Source organism: Rhagoletis zephyria, unplaced genomic scaffold, assembly GCF_001687245.7.
Source record: "Rhagoletis zephyria isolate East Lansing unplaced genomic scaffold, Rhagoletis_zephyria_1.1 Rzeph_scaffold_00570, whole genome shotgun sequence".
In the NCBI taxonomy this organism is placed as follows: domain Eukaryota; kingdom Metazoa; phylum Arthropoda; class Insecta; order Diptera; family Tephritidae; genus Rhagoletis; species Rhagoletis zephyria.
Genome location: NW_016157654.1, coordinates 159,773 through 179,500, shown reverse-complemented (window position 1 = coordinate 179,500; position 19,728 = coordinate 159,773). Strand labels below are relative to the sequence as shown.

Below are 19,728 nucleotides of genomic sequence, written 5' to 3'. Positions count from 1 at the left end.
CTGAGCATATTTCTGCCAGCATATTTAGAAACTTTTAGCCACCAATAGAAACTAAATTAAGAAAGATATCAAAATTATTTAAACGCAGCTTATTAGTCTAATTCTTTAACGAATCAATATAATATTATCAATTTTTATAATTATTTTTTAACAATTTAAAAACTAAAAACTCATTTTTAAACGACTTTAAAAAAAGAAGGAAGGTTATCAATTCGTCGGAATATTTTTTTTTTTTAATTTTTCATGTATGTTACCGGACAACTTTGGACCACGTGAACCGATTCCGTTTCATTTTTTATCGTATCGTTTAGTATGCGTATACAATTTTTTAATAACACATTTATAAAATGCATTTTTTCCTCTAAAGGATTCCATTTGATCATTTACATCGACTAATTATAACTTACTTTATAACTGACTTCTGATTACTGTTAAATAACTGTAAAACCTTGAGACCACTCTTCGCTCGATCTTTGAACATTCTGATTAAATTGGGTCACTTCTTCATGGAATGTAATAAAATTACAGTTATAACAAAATTATAACGAAGTCACGTTTTATACAACAACAAAAAAAACATGTGACGTGTTGTCTGGAAACAGCTGATTTGCAGTGGAAACGTTTTAACCCAGAGACAACCAAATTCCAAGACATTCGATCTGTAATTTTCTATGTTAAATTATATTTTGGTGTCACAGGTTAGATTTTCAAAACAAAAAAAAAACTAAGTAATGAAATTTTGCACTTTGAAAATATATAAAGAAAAGCACGAAGAAGATGTGAAAGGAGAAGCGTAACGAAATTAAAAAAAGAAAATAGTCTGCAATAAATGAAGCAACCACGATATATACGAGTACACACCAGAAAGTAGTGTTCAATGTAGGCATATATCGTCACCTGAAATGCAAAAAGACGTAACAACATTGTCACTGAAATGGAAAAAGTCGTGACTAATATTTTTATTTTTTTCATAAAACGATGTGGGGAGTTGTAATTCGATGAAATCCATCACATCAACCAAAAAGTGAATTTTGAATTTTTTTTAAGTTACAACCTTCTGCATTTCAGGTGACGACATGTATTGTATACTGTATTTACTGCAGCAACAAATGAAACATTGCATGCGCTTATGGAACTTCCTGTCACTTGAATTAACCCAGTAGATAATTTCAGTAGTTAAAAAGCCCTTTCGAATGGCTTTCCTGAGAGTCAAGAGGCCTTCCACTCTACATTCCTTTCTAACTCCTTTTTTGGAGTGACAAAAATTGCAGGGCTTCGGGAAGGCCTTCCTGAAGGGCTTTTATAGGCCGTACTTCTTTTAAAGTTACTTCTTTAATTTATAAAATTCATACATCTTTGAAGTATTTGGTTATAGTCTATGAGTCTACTTTTTGCCAGCGCGTTACGGGAGGTATGTGGAGTTGTCATCCGCCCGCGAAATTATACCCTGGGGAGGGTAGCACTGGGAGGCAGAACGCCCTTAACTTGTACAAATCATCGAAGAAAAATATGATTTAGTTAAGGCTGCAATTTTACCCACCGAGGCTCTGATAGTCCACAATTATCCGGTTACATTGGCTGACCGATCAGCCGGTAATAAAAGGGTAGCAGAACACACCAAACGTGTGATGAGAGCAATAAAATTTTTATTATTTCAACGATCTCAAGTCTAAAATTAAATTGGCAGATCGAAATTCCGGTATTAACTACCTGGCAGAAATGATGCCAGATGTAAATGTCTTTTTCGCGCCTTGGTGGTTTGCGGTTAAATTTATTTGGTTAAGAATTTTTGTAATAAAAAAATTGAATAACTTAGATGTATTATTTAGTATTTTATTAATTAAAACAACCATTTAATGATAGCGTGAATTATTCCCTGACCAATATATACAGTCAAGCACAAAAGTCTAGGCACAGAGAATTTTTAACACTTTCTGGAAAGATTTTTATTTAAAATTTTTTCTTTTATGAAACATGAAAATAAAGTTTATTAACTTTGTGCGAAAATCCAAAAAATGCAATAAATTTTCTTGAACATTTTCAACTTTCTAATCAGATTTCGTAGTAAAACTTTGATTATGCTGTTTTGTAGCTTAGGAAATTTTATTAAGTACAAGTTTGAAGGTGCTAAAAAATTCCATTGATTCTATAAGGTTTTGTTATTGTTTTTTGTTGTAGTACAAAAAGTCTCTGCGCCTAGAAAATTGTGGTTAAGCCAGGTGTNGTTTTATTTCCAACCTTTGTTGGAAATAAAGCAAAACTCAGATTTTGGTATTATTTCCCATTTAAAAGTGAGATAAAGCAAATTTTGCGTTATTGCCATTTGTGTTATTTCACCCCCCCGGTGTAGATACCTTGGGTAGGTCTCTTAGAATGGCTTTGCTTAAGAGGGCCCACCCAAATTATCTTCTGGGAAATTCAGGTGAAAGCCACCGAAAACGGATTTGAGGAAACACAAAGCTACGGCCAAGAAATAGCGACTGGTGCAGAGACACAAACAGGCGCGGTTACGAGTATAAACAATGAAATAAGATTAAAAGTGATTTTCTCTACATATGCATATATATATGTTCATACTTAGTTACAACACGAAATGAAACTAAAAGCGAAAAAGTTAATGCATTTGCCGCCACGTGAAAATTTAAATCCAAATAAAAGGCCATAATTACAATCGAAGCAGAATTCGAGAATAAAATGTGATAAGAAAAAAATCCAACAAACAAAAATATATATCATTATTTATAAAAATTTGTATATTTTCCCGCACCTCTATGACACCTCGAACCTAACACTAAACATTTTCTCTTTTTTTTATTGTCTCTTTCCTTTCAGATCGCACACAAATATTCTCATATTAAAATACACGCTTACCTTCTAGGAACAACAAATACATACATACATATGTACATGCAACAACTGCCAAGCTAAGAAGTGATATAGTAAATTAGAGAATTATGCATTTTAGTTTTATAATGTCAACGACGTTGGTCTACTGTGCAGCGCGTAGAAGATGATCGAAGCTTTTGCCAATAATTTAAGTAGTCATTTGGGGCGACATCTTTTCTACTGGGCAGTGTCCCAACCGGAAGTCAACGGTCTCAATCTGCGTCTCACCGAGTTAATAAACAAATTCCACGGCCCACTCGAACGTGGCGTTCAGGTGCTAGACCACCTGCTAACACTCGACGAGGAGGACTTCAATGGCCATTGGGGCAGCGCATATAGGCACAATTATGAGCCAGAATATGCGGGTAGCGATGGCAATGAGGAAGTACTTCAAACGGCAAGCCATCGAGAAGAGTTGCCAACACCAGCACGCGTGTTAGCAATGGCGAGTGGAAATCGTGGAAGCAATAGAAATAATAATAACAATAACAACATCAACATAAATAGCAACCGCATCTCCTCAACAAATCTGAATAGTAAGTTTAAAAGCAAAACTACATACGAAAAAAAAACTAGCAAATATATAGGAATATATGTATATGTGTATATATGTACAGTATCGGTCACATTAATAGCACCCCCCATTTCAAACTGATATTGTTTACCACTTATGTGTAATTATCTATTTTTAGGAATTTTAAATTAAAATACAGTTCATTCTATAACAAAACCCATATAATAAACGCCTACAAAAAATTTTTACCCGAATTTCAAACTTGTTTCTCACAAGTGTTAGATTTTGTTGAGTACACAGTAGCTCATTCAATTTTAGTGTAATAATGTGCAAGTTTCAAGTGGCTAAAAATAACCGTTGATTTTTTAGAATTCTTTTTGTCGAAAGTGTTACGATTTCCTTTTATATAAAATATAAATTCGGTTTATTCGTTATATGGAAGTAAATGCGACAAAAAACACCTATTTTGCTCAGTGTACTTCGTATGGAAGAAAAGACTGACATCGTCAATAAAAAAAATGTCAAAAATCAACGAAAGTCCCAACTACTTTAAACTTGCACTTTATTATACTAAAAATTTAATGCGCCACAAAACTGTGTTCTCAAAATCTTTGTAAGAAATCTAGCTAAAAATCTCTTTTGAAACTTGGATTTATAAGGGGTTTTCGTTAAAGAATAAATCATACTTTTATAAAAAATAATTAAAACTAAAAAATAATAAAATAAATACATACGTCAAATCTTCTCATATGGTAGTGTTCTATAGTTATGTTAAGCACTATATGTAGGCATAACGACGCAACGTTTAGTCAGAAATCGAGTTGTCCACAGTTGCTAAGATTATATTGTAAATTTATGCGCGGTAGATATTCACAAATATTTACCTACATACATACACATGACTAGGTGTAACCGAAATTGGTAATGAATTTAGTAGAGGTCAACAGCTTTTCGAAGAGCATTCAGTCGAATTTCAGTTGGATTTTAAAGTAGAAATTTACAAATGCGGTGTTTAGCTTACGAAGATGAGGACTAGGAAGGAGAGTGAAGAATTTTAAATGAGCAAATGAATGTGAAAAATGTATGCAAACAAACCTTGGATGCAATTAAAAAAACAAGGAGTACTCTAAACACCAAAAAATTTCTTTGTGGGATCATAACCGTTGGGATTTTTATATAAAACATTATTATTTAATCGCTAGGTTAGTAGCTTTTTATTTTTCGATCATCTCTAATCATTATTTTATTAAAACTTATCGAAAAAATAAAAACTATAGAATAACGATTATTTTTAATCGAAAAGGAGGCTAATAAAATGACAATTAAAAATGATCGTAAAAATATAAATAAAAAAATAACGATTTCGATTTTAAAATAAAAATCCTTTATAATAACCAGGGAACGGATTTTTAGGACCTAAAAACCTATAAAAAAGGCAAAATAAAATAACGAAATAGGCTGGAAAAGGCAAAATAAAATAGCGAAAAAGGCAGGAAAAGGCACTAGGTATTGCAAAAAAAGGAAAATAAGAACATATAAGAAATAAGAACAATCAAAAAATAGATTTATTTTAGAAATGCTTATATTGGGCCGTATGAATAAAAACTAAGCAATTGCTTTTTCTTAAAATTTCATATCTTTTACTTCAATTTTGTTTGAATACATTGAGTAAAAGATCTGAAATTTTAAGAAAAAGCAATTGCTTATTTTTATTCATACGGCCCATTACAAGTAAAAAGAGAAAAACTATGAACTAGTTTCATTATATGAAAAATTTGTACTTTGAATCTTTGACTATTTTATCCTTTCGAGTTTCTAACTCATAAAACTTTAATCTGAATAGTTGTAGTAACATTGAACCACAAGATGCATTTTGAAGTTTTCTGGCAGCATTTTCATTCGATTTTCGCGAAGAAAAGCCTTGAATATACTAAATGTGTGCTCGACGTAAGTTGATACAAGCGGCGCCCAATTTAAATATGGAACGTTTGAAACGTTCATATTATCAGGAATAAGGGCGTTTTCCTCGCCCTTTACAATTTTATCCACACCCCTTATTGTCTCCAAGCCTCCGTTAGCTGAGAAAACGGCTTTGAATTTCTCCAACACCAATTTATCAAGAGGTCCTTGCGCTTCTATAAGCCGCATGGGCATGTGTATATTTTTTAATCTTAAAAAAAAATTGTAAATGCTATAATCACTTTTTTAAAGGTAGAAAAGGCAAATATCTTAAAAAAGGCAAAAAAAGGCAACATCAAATGTGTATATATGGAATCAGGGAAAGCTAAATCGTGGACATTCTTAATCGAAAATACTCTATCTCTTTAGCAGAAAAAAAGGCAATTTCCATAAAATCCGTTCCCTGATAATAACGATTGTTTTTGGTTCCTGGATTACTTTTTAATACTTTTTATGCTGACGGCATTTTGCACTTTTTTCTTATGGAAGAAAATGCGTAAAACCGTTTTCAAAGAAAAAAATAACGCCAGTTTTGCAATCGCTTAAAACTTGCACTTTATTATACTAAAATTTAATGGGCTACAAAACTGCATACTAAAAAAAATTTGTAAATTTGTAATGTACTCATTTAACTCAACTTCGGTGTAAAAAAATTCATAACTCAAATTATTGTAGAGTGCACCCCATAATACTTTACTTAAATGTTGCGCAATACCCAGAGGTACCAGTGTGATTTTTTAAATTTTTTTTTGAGGGCATATTTTCAAAAACTAATTTTTTTTTTTTCAAAAAGTTTGTAGTGAAAAATTTTTCAAGACAAAAAAAATTGTTTAAATGTTTCTTTTTATAGAGAATTTTGATGTGCGTGTGTGTGATTTTTTTTTCAAATTTTTCCTCGCCCCGTTCTCGAGATAATTGGAAAACTATTAAATCGATTTGTTTTTGTTTTTGTGCTGTAAAGTTTTTAAAAAGGTATTACTCAAGCTCAAATTTCGTATTAATTTATTATTTATGTTTACCCATTGCCTTAAAAATTTGAAACAAATCAAACACATGAAGTTTGAATCTCGTCCATTTTGGTATGGAACGCCCCACATACATACTTTGTAACCATTAAACTAGTGTAAAAAACCTCGCCTTTATTTGAGTTATTTAGTAGTATTTTTATAGAAAATATATTTAAAATTTTATTTTATTTTACACCATTAAATTTTAATTTATCCTTAGAACTAACTTGTATAAAATTGTATTTTAGTTTCGGAGTACAAAAGTTAGTAGACAAGAAATTTTTCAAAATCAATTTACAACCTACGTAGTATGTACATATTTTTAAACAAACATGGTTTGAAGTGGAAATGGTCAAGTATTTTGTAACCACTCCCTCTCCCCGATCATTCACACTGTACCTAATTTGATTCATAATAGTGCGGCGTGGGGCGCGTGAGACCTTTGAAGCTTTTAGAGGTCACAAAACTGGAATTTTAATTTTTATTTTTATCAGCAAAAAAGATCGGGAATCTTTGACAAATATGGACAAATAGAAGCGGCAATGAAAAGTGCAAATAAAGCAAAGACTAATAGCAAACAAACCGGCGAAATCGAACAGAAAATCTCACAAAACATGCAAAAAAAAAAAAATAGCCAACCTCTTAAATAGTAGGAAAGCAAATGCTGTTGATATTTAAACGTACATAGAATGCAAAACCACGATAATATTTCTACGCCAATTTACAGAAAAAAAATATTATTTTTAGTGGGTAGAGTCTTTGTAGCCGGAGTTGCTGGTTCGAATCCCCGTGAACTCAATGAAGAACTGCTATTGAAGATGCAATGAAAACGTATAATTCATCACTGACTTAATCATTAAATCTTAAATTTTTTTTAATTGCATATTTGTTTGGATAGTTAATTATGTAATTAAATAATAATAAACTTAGCCTCCAATAATGCAAACGTGACAGCTACGATAAGTGTTATTAATACAAAACAGTCAACAGACAAATTTAGAAATTTGACTTTTATCAAGCATTTATAGTAGTCGTAATGTCAACTGTTGCGCGTATTTTATATTTTTTTTTTGCTAATTTCACTGCCAAATATTTATTCCTAATCCGAAAGCGAATTTAGCAACGCTTGTGTTGAGATTGATATGTTTTTCCGATCAGTGCATTTCCGATATTTGCTGACATTGTCAGGAACTCCAAATGAAAAATTTTAAATAAATAAACTATGTATTATAGACGCACATAAGTTATCGCATGTTTACGGGGAAAAACGTCATAAGTTAATATACAGAAATGGCTTTCGGGGCTTCATTTATGCGGCGTAAAAAATTCATAACGATATGAGTCAATTGTGTCTGATCAGAACATGTGTATTTATTGCAATTTTACTCTTTTTACTTTGATTTGAAGCTTTGTCCCTTGTAATATACACTAGGCGACAATTGAAAGTATACACCTTGTTCTATTATAATATTCACTATTACTTTCATGAACAATTTTTTGCATCAATTATTTATGAAAATGTAGTTCATTTTATAGTACAAACCGTATAAATCAAAGTTTCACACTTTATATAAGGTTCACTAAAATCCGAAATATTTTCAGGAAAATTTTCAACTTTTTATTCAGAATTTCTTGAAAATTTTCGAGTATGCAGTTTTGTCTAAGGAAGTGCAGGTTTCAAACGGCTAAAAAGTCTCGTTGATTTCTAAGATTTTTTTTTGTGACGGAGTTTTGCGGTTTTTTTCACATAAGCATGAATTTCTTATCAAATAAAATGCGCAACAAAATTTCAAAAAATCAAAGCCAGTTTTTGTAATTTACAGTTCTTATATATATAAAAAATACGTAAAGTCTAAAAAAATCTCAAAAATCAACACGATTTTCCGCCGGTTGAAACTTAAACTAAGATTGAATGAGCTGCAGAATTGCACACTCGAAAATTTTCTAGAAATTCTGGCTACAAAGTTGAAAACTTTGATGAGTTTGAAGTTTTTGACTTTTTTTTTGACCTTTACATAAATATAGTGTTAAACTTTGAATTGCACGATTTGTATTATAGAATGAAGTATATTTTCATAAATGATTAATGCAAACAATTTTTCATGAAAATAATTTTCATAGAAAAAAGGTGTACGCTTTCATTTGTTGCCTAGTGTATTGTGCATTCCAGCCCAATTGGCTTTTGCATTTCCAATTTTTTTCGTAATCTATTATGTTAAATAGAAGATTTAATTTATTTTTTTATTTTTTATGCTATAGTACCATGAACCAATGACTACAGATCACGTAATCCGCCGTATTTGTAATCGATTTTCAGAAAAAAGTTTTCGTAGCGTTTTTGATGTTTTTTGGTTTTGTTTACATCGTCTTCTACCTCTTCGTAGTGATATTTTAGCGATTTTATGTGTTTTCTGCAGCGATTTCAATTATAAATTTTGATTTATTACAAATTTATGATATAATATAAAGTGCTTTGTGATTGGAACAAGTTTGTGCGTCTGTTTGATTTGCCAAGAGGCGTAAATTTGCTTGAAAAGTGGGTGCACATTTGTGGTCAGAACATTGGCATTGAAAAATCGACCGGTGCCGATAATATGCGATTGTAAAACACTCTCAATCTTTAAAACCATATTTTACGAACTTTTTTTGCTTATTGTCATCAAGTTTCACTTTTTATATTTTATAATAAATACCAATATAATCGCACTCAATCACCGCGCCTTTTTCGTTTTCTTTGTTTGCTTTCATTTTTAGGCAGATGTCAAAAACGCTCAGAAATTAACTTTTTTCATTATTTTCCGATTGCGTGATCTTATTAGTTTGTTCATGCTATAGTACTAATTTGCAAAGGCCGCCCCGATTTTCTTTTATATTTTTTTATCCAGCCATTCTTTCTTTACGATGTAGTATTTTTTTCTTTTTGATGAATGCGTTGAGTGGGACAAAATTTATTAGCTTTCCATTAATTTAAAAATTAAATGCCATTACCGCATTTGGCCTAAACATTTTCAAGTCGATCAGAACGTGTTTTTTGGAAAACATTTAAAAACAGGAACGTCTTTTTCAAACAACTATATCGCGGAAACGACTGGACAATAAACAATTAAAAAAATCATTTGAATACGCTTTCGCTATGCATTTCACAGAAGCTTTTTCATATGTAATAAGGAAAAAGAGCAACAATTTTAAGTCCAAAATGACTGTTTGAAAAAATCATCTAAGTTTTTTCGTTGTGTAGTCTTATCTGAGACAAAAATATAACTTGAAAATTTGTTGAGTAGTGTAATCATGAATCCTATTTCGAACCGATGATTTCGTAAACATTTATTGTAAACGACACTCAAATAGACAGACGACCGCGTTAATCTGGATGAATGTCGCAAGTGTGAGTTCAAATCCCACTGCTAGTAGTTTTTTTTTTTTGTTTTTGTTATTTTATTTTAGTTATTTTTTTATATAAATAAAAATATCAATAACAAAATCGATAAATAATCGATAACAAAATCTATCAAAAAACCGATTACGAAATCCATAAAATATCGATAGCAAAATCGATGACAATTTCGATAAAAATTACGATAGCAAAATTCGTAATATTGGTAGCAAAGTCGATTAGAAAATAAATAGACAAATAATCTATAAAAAACCTATAACAAAAATCAATTAGAAAATCGATAAAAACATCGATAACAAAATCTATAAATAATCAATAACAATATCGATAACAACAGCGACAAAAATATCGATAAGTCCCGAGAATCCCGAAAATCTCTAAAGTCCCAAAATAGTTCCCAGATTGTGTCTCTGTGCCTCTATCTACATATGTACTTCTCTCTATTAATTACCTTCTTTATTTTAATCTTACTTCCTCTACCTTCATCTTTACTTTTATCGGTATCCTCATCCTCATCTATTTCTTTATATTTATCTTTGTTTTTACTTTTATATTTTCCATTTTCTTCATCTACATATTCCCCTTCACAGGAAATAAAGCCCGCGGGTTCTATTGCCTTTTATTGGTGGGCGCTATTTCCCCTTCGAAATGGAAATAACACCAATGGGCTTTATTTCTCTTTTTTAGGAATCGAATCAAGCAAACATTTTTTTTTGCCGTTATTTATTACTTTTACTTTTTTTGATTGTACTGTATAGTTGTTTTGCCCTTTTTAATTAAAATTATACTCTTAGAATTTTTAGTACCTTCAAATAATTATGTGAAATACCATAAAACAAAAAATATATTAGTGTTTATAATTAAACCAAAAAATAAAAAACACTACAAAGAATCGCTTGGATTGGGACCGAACCAGGGTGCTACAGAGATTACTACTTTAACCGCAAAACAAAACTTAGCAAAACTTAAAACCTTGTTTTAACATTTTAAAATCATCTAATGAGGAGTTAAAAGTTGACTATGACATAATAAATATAGTGATTATTATAAAACACAATTTTAATCGTTAAAAACCTTTTTTTAAACTTTTCTATGTCTACGGGCCTTTGAGTATACAGTTTTGTAGCCCATTCCATTATAGTAAAGTGCAAGTTTGAAGTGGTAAGGATCGTGATAAAAACATAACGAATTGAATTGTACGGCAGAAAATGCACAAGCATTTTCTTTATATATTTTCTAAATCTAACAATTTCCTACTTATGACATATTTGCGGTTAGAATTAACTAAGCATTTGTTTCTCAGCGCCGTGCAACCCTGTTAATGCTATGTAGTGCTGTCACGCTCTTGCACCTGCGCTCTAGCACTCAAAGACAAAATGGTGCATCCCGAGTTGCCACACTAATTATGCAAACAAAAAAAATAAATGAAATCAAAAATTTTCTATACATTTAAACATTTTTTACTGCATAATTTAAGTAGCAGCAGCATGTTAATTATATTTGTGCACAACAGCGATAAATACAGAAAAATATTTGAGAAGTTGTAAACAAAAGCAGTTCGAAAACCAAATCCAAGCGCCACAAGCCACACCCGAAGAAGTGGCAGCATTGCAGAAGCCCCAATTGTCATTTCTCTCAACAAAAAAGAAAACAAGTGAATTGAAAATGGCAGAAATGCACAAAGTTAATGAAAAAAGTGTAGTTAAATGAAATTTTAATTGGAAAATTTTTGAAAAAAGGAAGAATAGACTGCGCCGTTGTGAATTGATATGCCAGAAAGACATTTGTTGGTGCTTAAACGGTTCTAGTAAATATTTGCGAAACTTTTTCCAACTTTTTGTGTATACTTTTGTCCCCCATCTATAATATTCAAACCCTGAAAAGTCCTTGAGTGCTGCGCTAATTTCAATGGCAAACAACAATAGACTTTCGCTGAAGTCTATTAACAAGCGGAACCAGGAGGCGATGTCGCATTCACAAATGAATGCATGGATAAATGGTAGGTGCTAGTACATAGCAAGCTGCATGTGTGAAGGAACATTGCCATAAATATCAAACAAGCAAAATATTTTTACATACCTATTCATAAAATGCAGCCGAAGTATCTTCAGTGGCATTTTTTATTGATTTTTTGTTTTTGGATTCCTTTATACTTTTAGCGATAAGGTAATGTAACATGGCTTTTAAAAACTTTAACAATAATTTTTAGTGTTTTGTATATGTAGATTCAGACGGTCAACTTAATTGTAGATTGTATGTACGTATGTACATACATTATTTAACTGGTTTCATTTGAGTACTGTGAGACTACGAGAAAATTCAGTAAAACTTTGTTTGCGGGACTCATTTTTAGGTGTAGCATTTTTTCCAAGGAAGTTGAGTGCCCAGATTAGGATCTGATCCGAACTATGCCCATACATTAGTACCCATATGTAGTAGTCACCCCTTTCATCATTATTTACTTGCGATGGATTACAGTTTGTCCTTTTTGGTCAGAGTTTCGATTGAATACATTCAGTTTTATATAACATATTTGCCTTACAGGATCTGCGTTTATCCTAATGCAAAAAATATCTCGATTACTTCTGTCTTATCCTGAGATTCTCTCGAAAAATACATACCTAGTCTGCCTTATACCCAGTTTCGCCCGAAAAAATTCACCCGAAATTTGCCATCCGCTCATAGTAAATACATGGAAACCATAAGGCAAAAGTGAATCGGTTCGGGGAAACTGAAATTCATGATAAGGCTGTTTATATTTAATTTTAAAACTACATACAGATATACCTCTTTTGCACACCTAACTCAAAATTGTATTTACTCTGTTTTTTCGCCAATAACTTTTTTTAAAATGCAGCACAAAGTTTACAAGCATCCGTTGCAATGGTTACATTACACTAAAATCAATTTCCCGACTTTAGCTGTTATTCCTTTTTTGTAAGTCATATATGTACTTACCTGATAATAAAGTATTACATGGCAGTACATATTTACATACGTACATACATATGTATACGTAAATATGTTGCATGTATTTTTAAAACTTTGATATACGTAAATATTGCTAGTCAGAAATGAAACGAAAAACCACAAATTTTCCGCAACTACTGATAAGCGGCTGCTAAATTTTCAGAACACGTGTATAAAATTGAAATCAGTTGAGACAAAATCATCAAGCACTAGTAGTAACTCGGATACGTCAGAACAAGATATAGAACGAATCATTGTTTAAATGAATATATAAAATATATATTTTATATTAGTAGTAGTGCTAGTAAAGTAAGATTTTTCCTTGATAATGAGCAAAAACACAAACAAAAGAGCTGCGTACAACAAAATGGCTAGAGAGAATTTCGATTTTCGAAGAATATTTCGAACCAACGCGACTAAATTAAAAAGTAAACATGCTCGTGTTTTATCTATATTTCACGTTAGCTTATCTATGCTTAACACATCTTTGTTTGCAAATGTTATCGTTACAGTGGAAACGCTAAACAATGGTAATGGTCTACTCTTATCACCGCCACACAACAATTCGGCAAACAATCACCATCAACAACAACAGCAACAACAACGTAGTGCCATGGTTGGAGTAGGCGCCGGTGCAGCAGCAGGTGGTGGTGGTGGTGTCAGCAGTGCTGGTGGCCCTACAAGCGGTAGCGGCAGTATTGCAACTGGCGGCGGTGAACATAATATACAAATAACACAACCTATCAGCGCACCCTCGTCGCCACTTGCATCGCCGGGTGCTATTAGTAGTTCGGCGCTCTTCTGCTTGCCGTCAAGTTCGTCGGGTGGTACAGCTGGCGGTAGCACCAGTAGCAGCGGCGGTGGTAGTGGCAGTGGTTCGTATGTATGTAATGCTGGAGCAGCTAACCAGTCAAACAATTCAACTGCGAATGCGGTCGATACGGCTGATCCGAACTGGCAGGCCACAAAAGCGACGGTGCTCGAACGGAATGCTGCTATGTTCAACAATGAGCTAATGTCGGATGTAAAATTTGTTGTTGGAGGGGAATTTGGTATGTTGCTATTAATCAAATATATATATTATGCATACATTTGTATGTCTCAGAAGTTTATATGTGCTTTTAAAATTTTTATATTAGCAGATTGCGTACAAACTATACCGGCGCACAAGTATATCCTGGCTACGGGCAGTTCGGTGTTCTACGCTATGTTTTATGGTGGGTTGGCCGAAAACAAACAGGAAATTAAAGTGCCTGATGTGGAGCCATCTGCGTTTTTAACGCTGTTAAGGTTGGGCATTGTAGAAATATAAGATCGAAAAGTGTTTCGTTACTAAAAAAAATATTCGTTGTTGTTTTTAACTAGATACCTATATTGTGATGAGATTCAATTGGAACCTGATAACATTTTGGCTACGTTATATGCGGCCAAAAAATATATTGTGCCACATTTAGCACGCGCATGCGTCAATTATTTAGAAGTCAAATTGACGGCAAAAAACGCCTGTCTACTTCTCAGTCAATCGCGTCTATTCGAAGAGCCCGAGTTGATGCAGCGATGCTGGGAAGTAATCGATGCACAAGTGAGTTAACACATTAAATATGCTGATTTTGTTTTATCTATGTGAATAAGTTAGTTTTTTGAGCCGTGTTTAACATACATTTTATTTTTATACAGGCCGAAATGGCAATTAAATCGGAAGACTTTGTCGACATCGACCTAAAAACGTTCGAATCGATATTGTCGCGTGAGACGCTAAACTGCAAGGAGATCCATCTCTTTGAGGCAGCGCTCAATTGGGCTCTGAATGCTTGTCAGAAAATGGGCATTGATGTCACACCACAGAATAAACGAAACATGTTGGGACAAGCATTGCATTTAATACGCATACCAACCATGACTTTGGAGGAGTTTGCAAATGGCGTCGCCCAAACGGGTATACTCACATCACAAGAGACTATTGATATATTTTTGCATTTTACCGCACAATCTAAACCGCATTTAAGTTTCCCTACACGTGCACGTGCCGGTCTGAAAACACAAGTTTGTCACCGTTTTCAGTCATGCGCTTATCGCTCGAACCAATGGCGTTATCGCGGGCGTTGTGATTCAATACAGTTTTCAGTGGATCGCAGGTATGTACATATTGCTATCGGAGTTAAATCACAGCTTATTTATGCACATTTTTATTTAGAATTTTTATTGTTGGTTTCGGTCTGTATGGTTCCTCAACCGGTGCTGCTAATTATAATGTAAAAATCGAATTAAAACGCCTCGGACGCACCCTCGCCGAAAATGACACGAAATTCTTCTCTGATGGCTCAAGCAACACATTCCATGTGTTCTTTGAGAATCCCATACAGATTGAACCAGAGTGCTACTACACCGCCTCCGTGATACTTGATGGCAATGAGTTGAGCTTTTTCGGTCAGGAGGGCATGTCCGAAGTGTGCATGGGCAATGTAACATTCCAGTTCCAATGCTCATCGGAGAGCACAAACGGCACTGGAGTGCAGGGTGGTCAAATACCTGAACTGATATTCTATGGGCCGACAATTGTTACTGGTTTAAATTCACCTACTAATTCGCTGTGTGCTACACCAATTGGTGCTGGCAGTAGCGGCAGTGGTGGCGTATCGAATGGCGGCGGTTTACACGTAAATTGTGATGACTTATTGGGTAGTGGCAGCAGCGAAGTTGGTGGCAGCGGCAGTGGTGCACTGAGCGCATGAGAAATAGTGGAGTATTGCAAGGACGATGAATTGGAACTCTTATGAGAAGCTTGAGGAGAACAAATAATTGCAACCTATGGTTTTTCAATGTGAAATTTAGTGTTAAAACTGAAATGGATTAATATGTAGTTCTTAGAAAGAAGTCAGCGAATGGACAACCAAATAAATAAATACAGGCAATATTTACAAATATGTACATTAAACAAATCAAAGCATGTATAAACACTTACTTTACGTTTAAGTTAAAATCAAATGAATGACGTAAGCTGATTAACATTCAGACAACATAATTGAATGAAATTCGGAATGAGGAGTAAAAACACAAAAAGGCAATCAAATTTGGTAAAACAGATTCTAAAGGCATATTAAAAAACACTAAAACACACTTACAAAGACTTGTAGAATGTAGTATTTTGGATTGAAATTAATACAATAACCTGCGGAACATAGTAAACGAACAAGCAATTGCAAATTACATACCTACTTACATATGTACATTCATACATTTGACATGATCGAGAAAAGAAAGAAATTTACTACAAAGTTACGTATTTATCTAGTATTTATTAAATCCTGAACAACATTCAGGCCAAATAAGAAATTAGTAGGGTGAGAAATATTAAAAGGTTTGAATGCATATTGACACATATACAACTATATAAATAAACACATTACAAAGCATGTTAGTACTTTTTTCAGTAGTTTTTTCATATACTCGACAGGAAGAGAAGTATTCATATGCATACTTCGTACTTGAAAACATTAAAAAATATTTGAACATTTTGCGAAAAGACATTAATATAGTATGAGTTTAGTTTGCAAGCCATTAAGCGTTTCATTATTAATGCAAATACAAATGCCACACATAGTCGAATCAACAATTAGCAATCTCGTAGCATTTTAGCGTTTGTCTTACGTCTATTTGACACGTATATAAATATAATATAATCACTGTATCGATATTGGAATATTTAATGTTCTTTAAAGGTCTGCTATCAATGGAAATGAATTGCATTTTCGTCATTTAACACCTTGCATTTACGCTGGATTATTTTTTACAGACAGTTTTTGCATTGCTTTGTTTTTAGTTTTTAGGTACAAGTGTTTGTGTTGCGTTTGAGATTTAAATTTAAATGGCCAGCAAGGAGTTAATGCAAAAACTCAAATAATGCACAAATGTTGGATTAGAACTGGCATTCGCCTACATCAAAGGCAATACTTAGGTGCCTTTTTCTGCAATTTATTTTAATATAAGTTATGCTTTTTGCTATCAAATTCTATTTAAAGGTGTTCTTTTTATATTATCTCTTGAAGCTTTGTATTTATATAATAAAGATCTTGGTTTTTTGAACTACTTTTGAGAAGACTTTCTTATTCGGGGGTTAAAGAGACCAGTTTGATTAAAAAATATAAGATGTATATAATTTCAATAATATGGAAATGGAGTTAAAGCTGGATTTTGACTAAAGTTAAATCGAGGGTGTTATGGGTGGGTATGTTAGCTACAATAATGAATGTACCAGTCTCCTCCTACCAACTGCAGCGGGAGCACGCTTCATAATTATCCGTAGACTCGTTGAACTCGGTCCTAATGCTCTGGCTGAGGTTGCTATACTAGCAAGTGAGAGTAGTAATCTACGCCGAGCCGATCCCGGGGATAGCCATATCAGTGATCCCAGCTTCGAGAATCGACTAACTGAATTAGCGAAAAAAGGGGTCCAGCACTTGAATACCTGCAACTTAAACCTGGTGTAAGTAAAGATTGGTTAACAAACCTGCCAAGCCCGACAAAAGGGTGGAAATCGTTCCCACGACAGTCGGGTCTACGTAACCGGAACGACCCGTATTTATATCTGGCCAAGGACTGTCACTCCAGCAACACTCCCCAAATCGTCTTTTAGCCGACATGTCACAATATATATGTATATACTTTGGAGGAGCATAAGGCGGAAATTCACGTGACCAGAAGCCTGCACGACCTCATCAGCGAAGAACTTCATGTAATCTTCGGGAAAACCAAAGTCTGTGAATGCCTATGAATCTTGATGCTAAAAACACCTCTACGAGCAGACAACACATTGAAAGTATGTGTCCGATAGACAAGCATCATCTCTACAGTCTCGCAAATACACAAATCAGACGAAGAACTTCAGCTGCCTCGAGAGATTCGCGTATATACCGCTTGTGAAGCCATCCTCCACTACACCAACCAATAAGCTATCGTCGTACTTCCACATATTTTGAAATCTGATAGTCGCTGATAATGGAATGGAGATGGACATAAATCACATGCCCGGAATTGTAAAAAGAGAATAAAAATTTCAAGCAGTTTCGGCATACTTTAAAAGCCCAACAGTAGGGACTATAACATATGTATACCAAACAACTCTTCACATGCCGGGGAACCTCCAACTCAATACCACCTCTCTACCTTTGGTATGCATGCTTCCAGGGCATTCAGTTTATTGAGCTTGGCGACAACGATTGAGGAAGGAAACCTACATCAGGACCGCTACATCAACTACATATACCAGAATACTATAAAAATTTGCAGCAAAAAGGTTCAGAAGAATAAACAACTGCTTTTGATGTGAAATTGTATGCAGGCTTAGTAGCAGGGCAGTGAAAACGTAAAGCCCACTTTGCATTTGAACTAAAAAGAATTCCATCAAGACTCTTATCGATACTAATTAGACAGGTCTGCATCGGAACTTATGGGTTTTTGGAAGGTTTTCAAAAACTGAATCTCGTGCATTTTAAAGTACTCCTAATAATTACCTGAAGCATGAATTGTATATGTACAATGTACATTGTATATGCATAGGTGATTTGCAAAAAATAAATTTTATAATACAATTATTGAAGACAATAATAATGTTCTATTCACTCACCGACAGAGGGAATGTTAATGCACAAGGCATTTGATAGCTTTAAATAAGTACGACCCAATTCGTATGAGCAGATTTGTTGGACATCGCTGATGTCAATGAGCAGATCTATATTTAGAAAAAGAAACATGTTCATTCATAATCATTTTTTTAAATACCTTACACTTAATTCACTTACGTGATGTGCCCTCCGTACGGCAAGTGATATACACACAAGCGGCATAAATATGGGTACTCTTGCGGCCACGCGTCAAGTGACGTGCCAATGCCATTTTGAAGAAATTCAATGCTGTATCAATGTAATGCTGCGTTAATTGCAATTGCTGACACAAATGTGTGATTTCCTTTTTGGCTTTTTTGATTGTAACTTCACGCGACTCCGTACCGGAACCTACTTGAAATTTGCCATAGCCATAATTCGTGGCACCTCCAGTAGACTCAGCGGACACAAATTGCCCGATTGCCGCTGCACCACGTCCAACTTCTTCGAACTGTATTTCCGAAACGATCAATGAATCTTCTAGGACGGAACCGCAGTTCGTACAGACGGCATCGCCACGTGCATTGTCCTCTTCGATATCGGTTGAACCACAATTGCGACACTTTAAACCGGAAGACATTTTGTTGCCTAATTAATATATAATCCGATGTTTAAATAATTTAAGCAATGGTTTGTTTTAAAATGGAGTAAAGTTTTGTCTTCAATGTTTTGGAAAATTTGTTCAAAGCTTGGAGGCAGTATGCGGCATTTAACCAGCTGTTGGCGATTGCTTCTATGTATATGCTAGGTAGATTTTTTAGTGTGGTGGCACTTTGATTAATTAGATGCGCATATTGTAGCAATTTTTTGTTATTTTTTTCGAGTTTTCCACAGTTCTCCCAATTAAACAGCAGGCAATTGTATAAAAAAAATTCGTTGAAATGAAGGAAGCAAATTGTCAAAACATTAAGGGGAATTGTTGTAAGCATTTGTTGTTGTGGGCATTATTTACCGGTGATCCGCGCCCAATGTTGCATTTGCTACTTGGTATTAACAGTGAAAAGATGCGGTTATCTCGCAAAGAAGTATTCAGTTTTGATCAGTGCTGCCGCTGCCGCATTAATTCACGAGGTTGCGAAGAGAAGGTGACGCTTCCGCAAACCGCTACTTTTTGCCGATTTCGATATTTATCGTGTAACATTCACAAGGATGTCCAGTAGATATCTAGACAGATTGAAGAAAAGGCTCCTAGTTCATCTACGAGTATGGAGCATGATATTGTCTGCAATTTCTTCGCATAATAGCTGAAACACAACGCCGGCAAACGGCGAACTCACCAAAGCGAAATTCGCGCTGTCAGAATTAGAACACCCGCAAGCATATGAAATCGAATACAGC

General features: G+C 33.9%; 2 protein-coding genes across 8 annotated transcripts in view; one reads left to right on the top strand and one right to left on the bottom strand.

Moving 5' to 3' along the window:
- Positions 1 to 16,816, top strand: part of LOC108360430 (BTB/POZ domain-containing protein 6-B-like) — a 41,339-nt gene extending 24,523 nt beyond the window's left edge. For 4 of the 7 annotated variants that reach the window (XM_017612704.1, XM_017612702.1, XM_017612703.1 and 1 more), the window contains exons 2-7: positions 2,833 to 3,422; positions 13,243 to 13,782; positions 13,870 to 14,020; positions 14,096 to 14,312; positions 14,408 to 14,865; positions 14,925 to 16,816. In XM_017612704.1, coding sequence (XP_017468193.1) covers positions 3,011 to 3,422; positions 13,243 to 13,782; positions 13,870 to 14,020; positions 14,096 to 14,312; positions 14,408 to 14,865; positions 14,925 to 15,462 — 2,316 coding nt within the window. In that variant the 5' untranslated portion in view covers positions 2,833 to 3,010 and the 3' untranslated portion in view covers positions 15,463 to 16,816. Of the gene's footprint in view, positions 1 to 2,832; positions 3,423 to 11,407; positions 11,760 to 13,242; positions 13,783 to 13,869; positions 14,021 to 14,095; positions 14,313 to 14,407; positions 14,866 to 14,924 lie in introns of those variants that run through there. The other 3 variants (XM_017612706.1, XM_017612708.1, XM_017612707.1) reach the window with 3 other exon arrangements.
- Brf (Brf RNA polymerase III subunit) overlaps positions 1 to 19,222 on the bottom strand; it is a 49,771-nt gene extending 30,549 nt beyond the window's left edge. The window contains exons 1-2 of the mRNA XM_017612710.1: positions 18,529 to 19,222; positions 18,354 to 18,458 (exon numbers count right to left, since the gene is read on the bottom strand). Coding sequence (XP_017468199.1) covers positions 18,354 to 18,458; positions 18,529 to 18,970 — 547 coding nt within the window. The 5' untranslated portion in view covers positions 18,971 to 19,222. The remainder of the gene's footprint in view (positions 1 to 18,353; positions 18,459 to 18,528) is intronic.
- Positions 19,223 to 19,728: the final 506 nt, after the last annotated feature.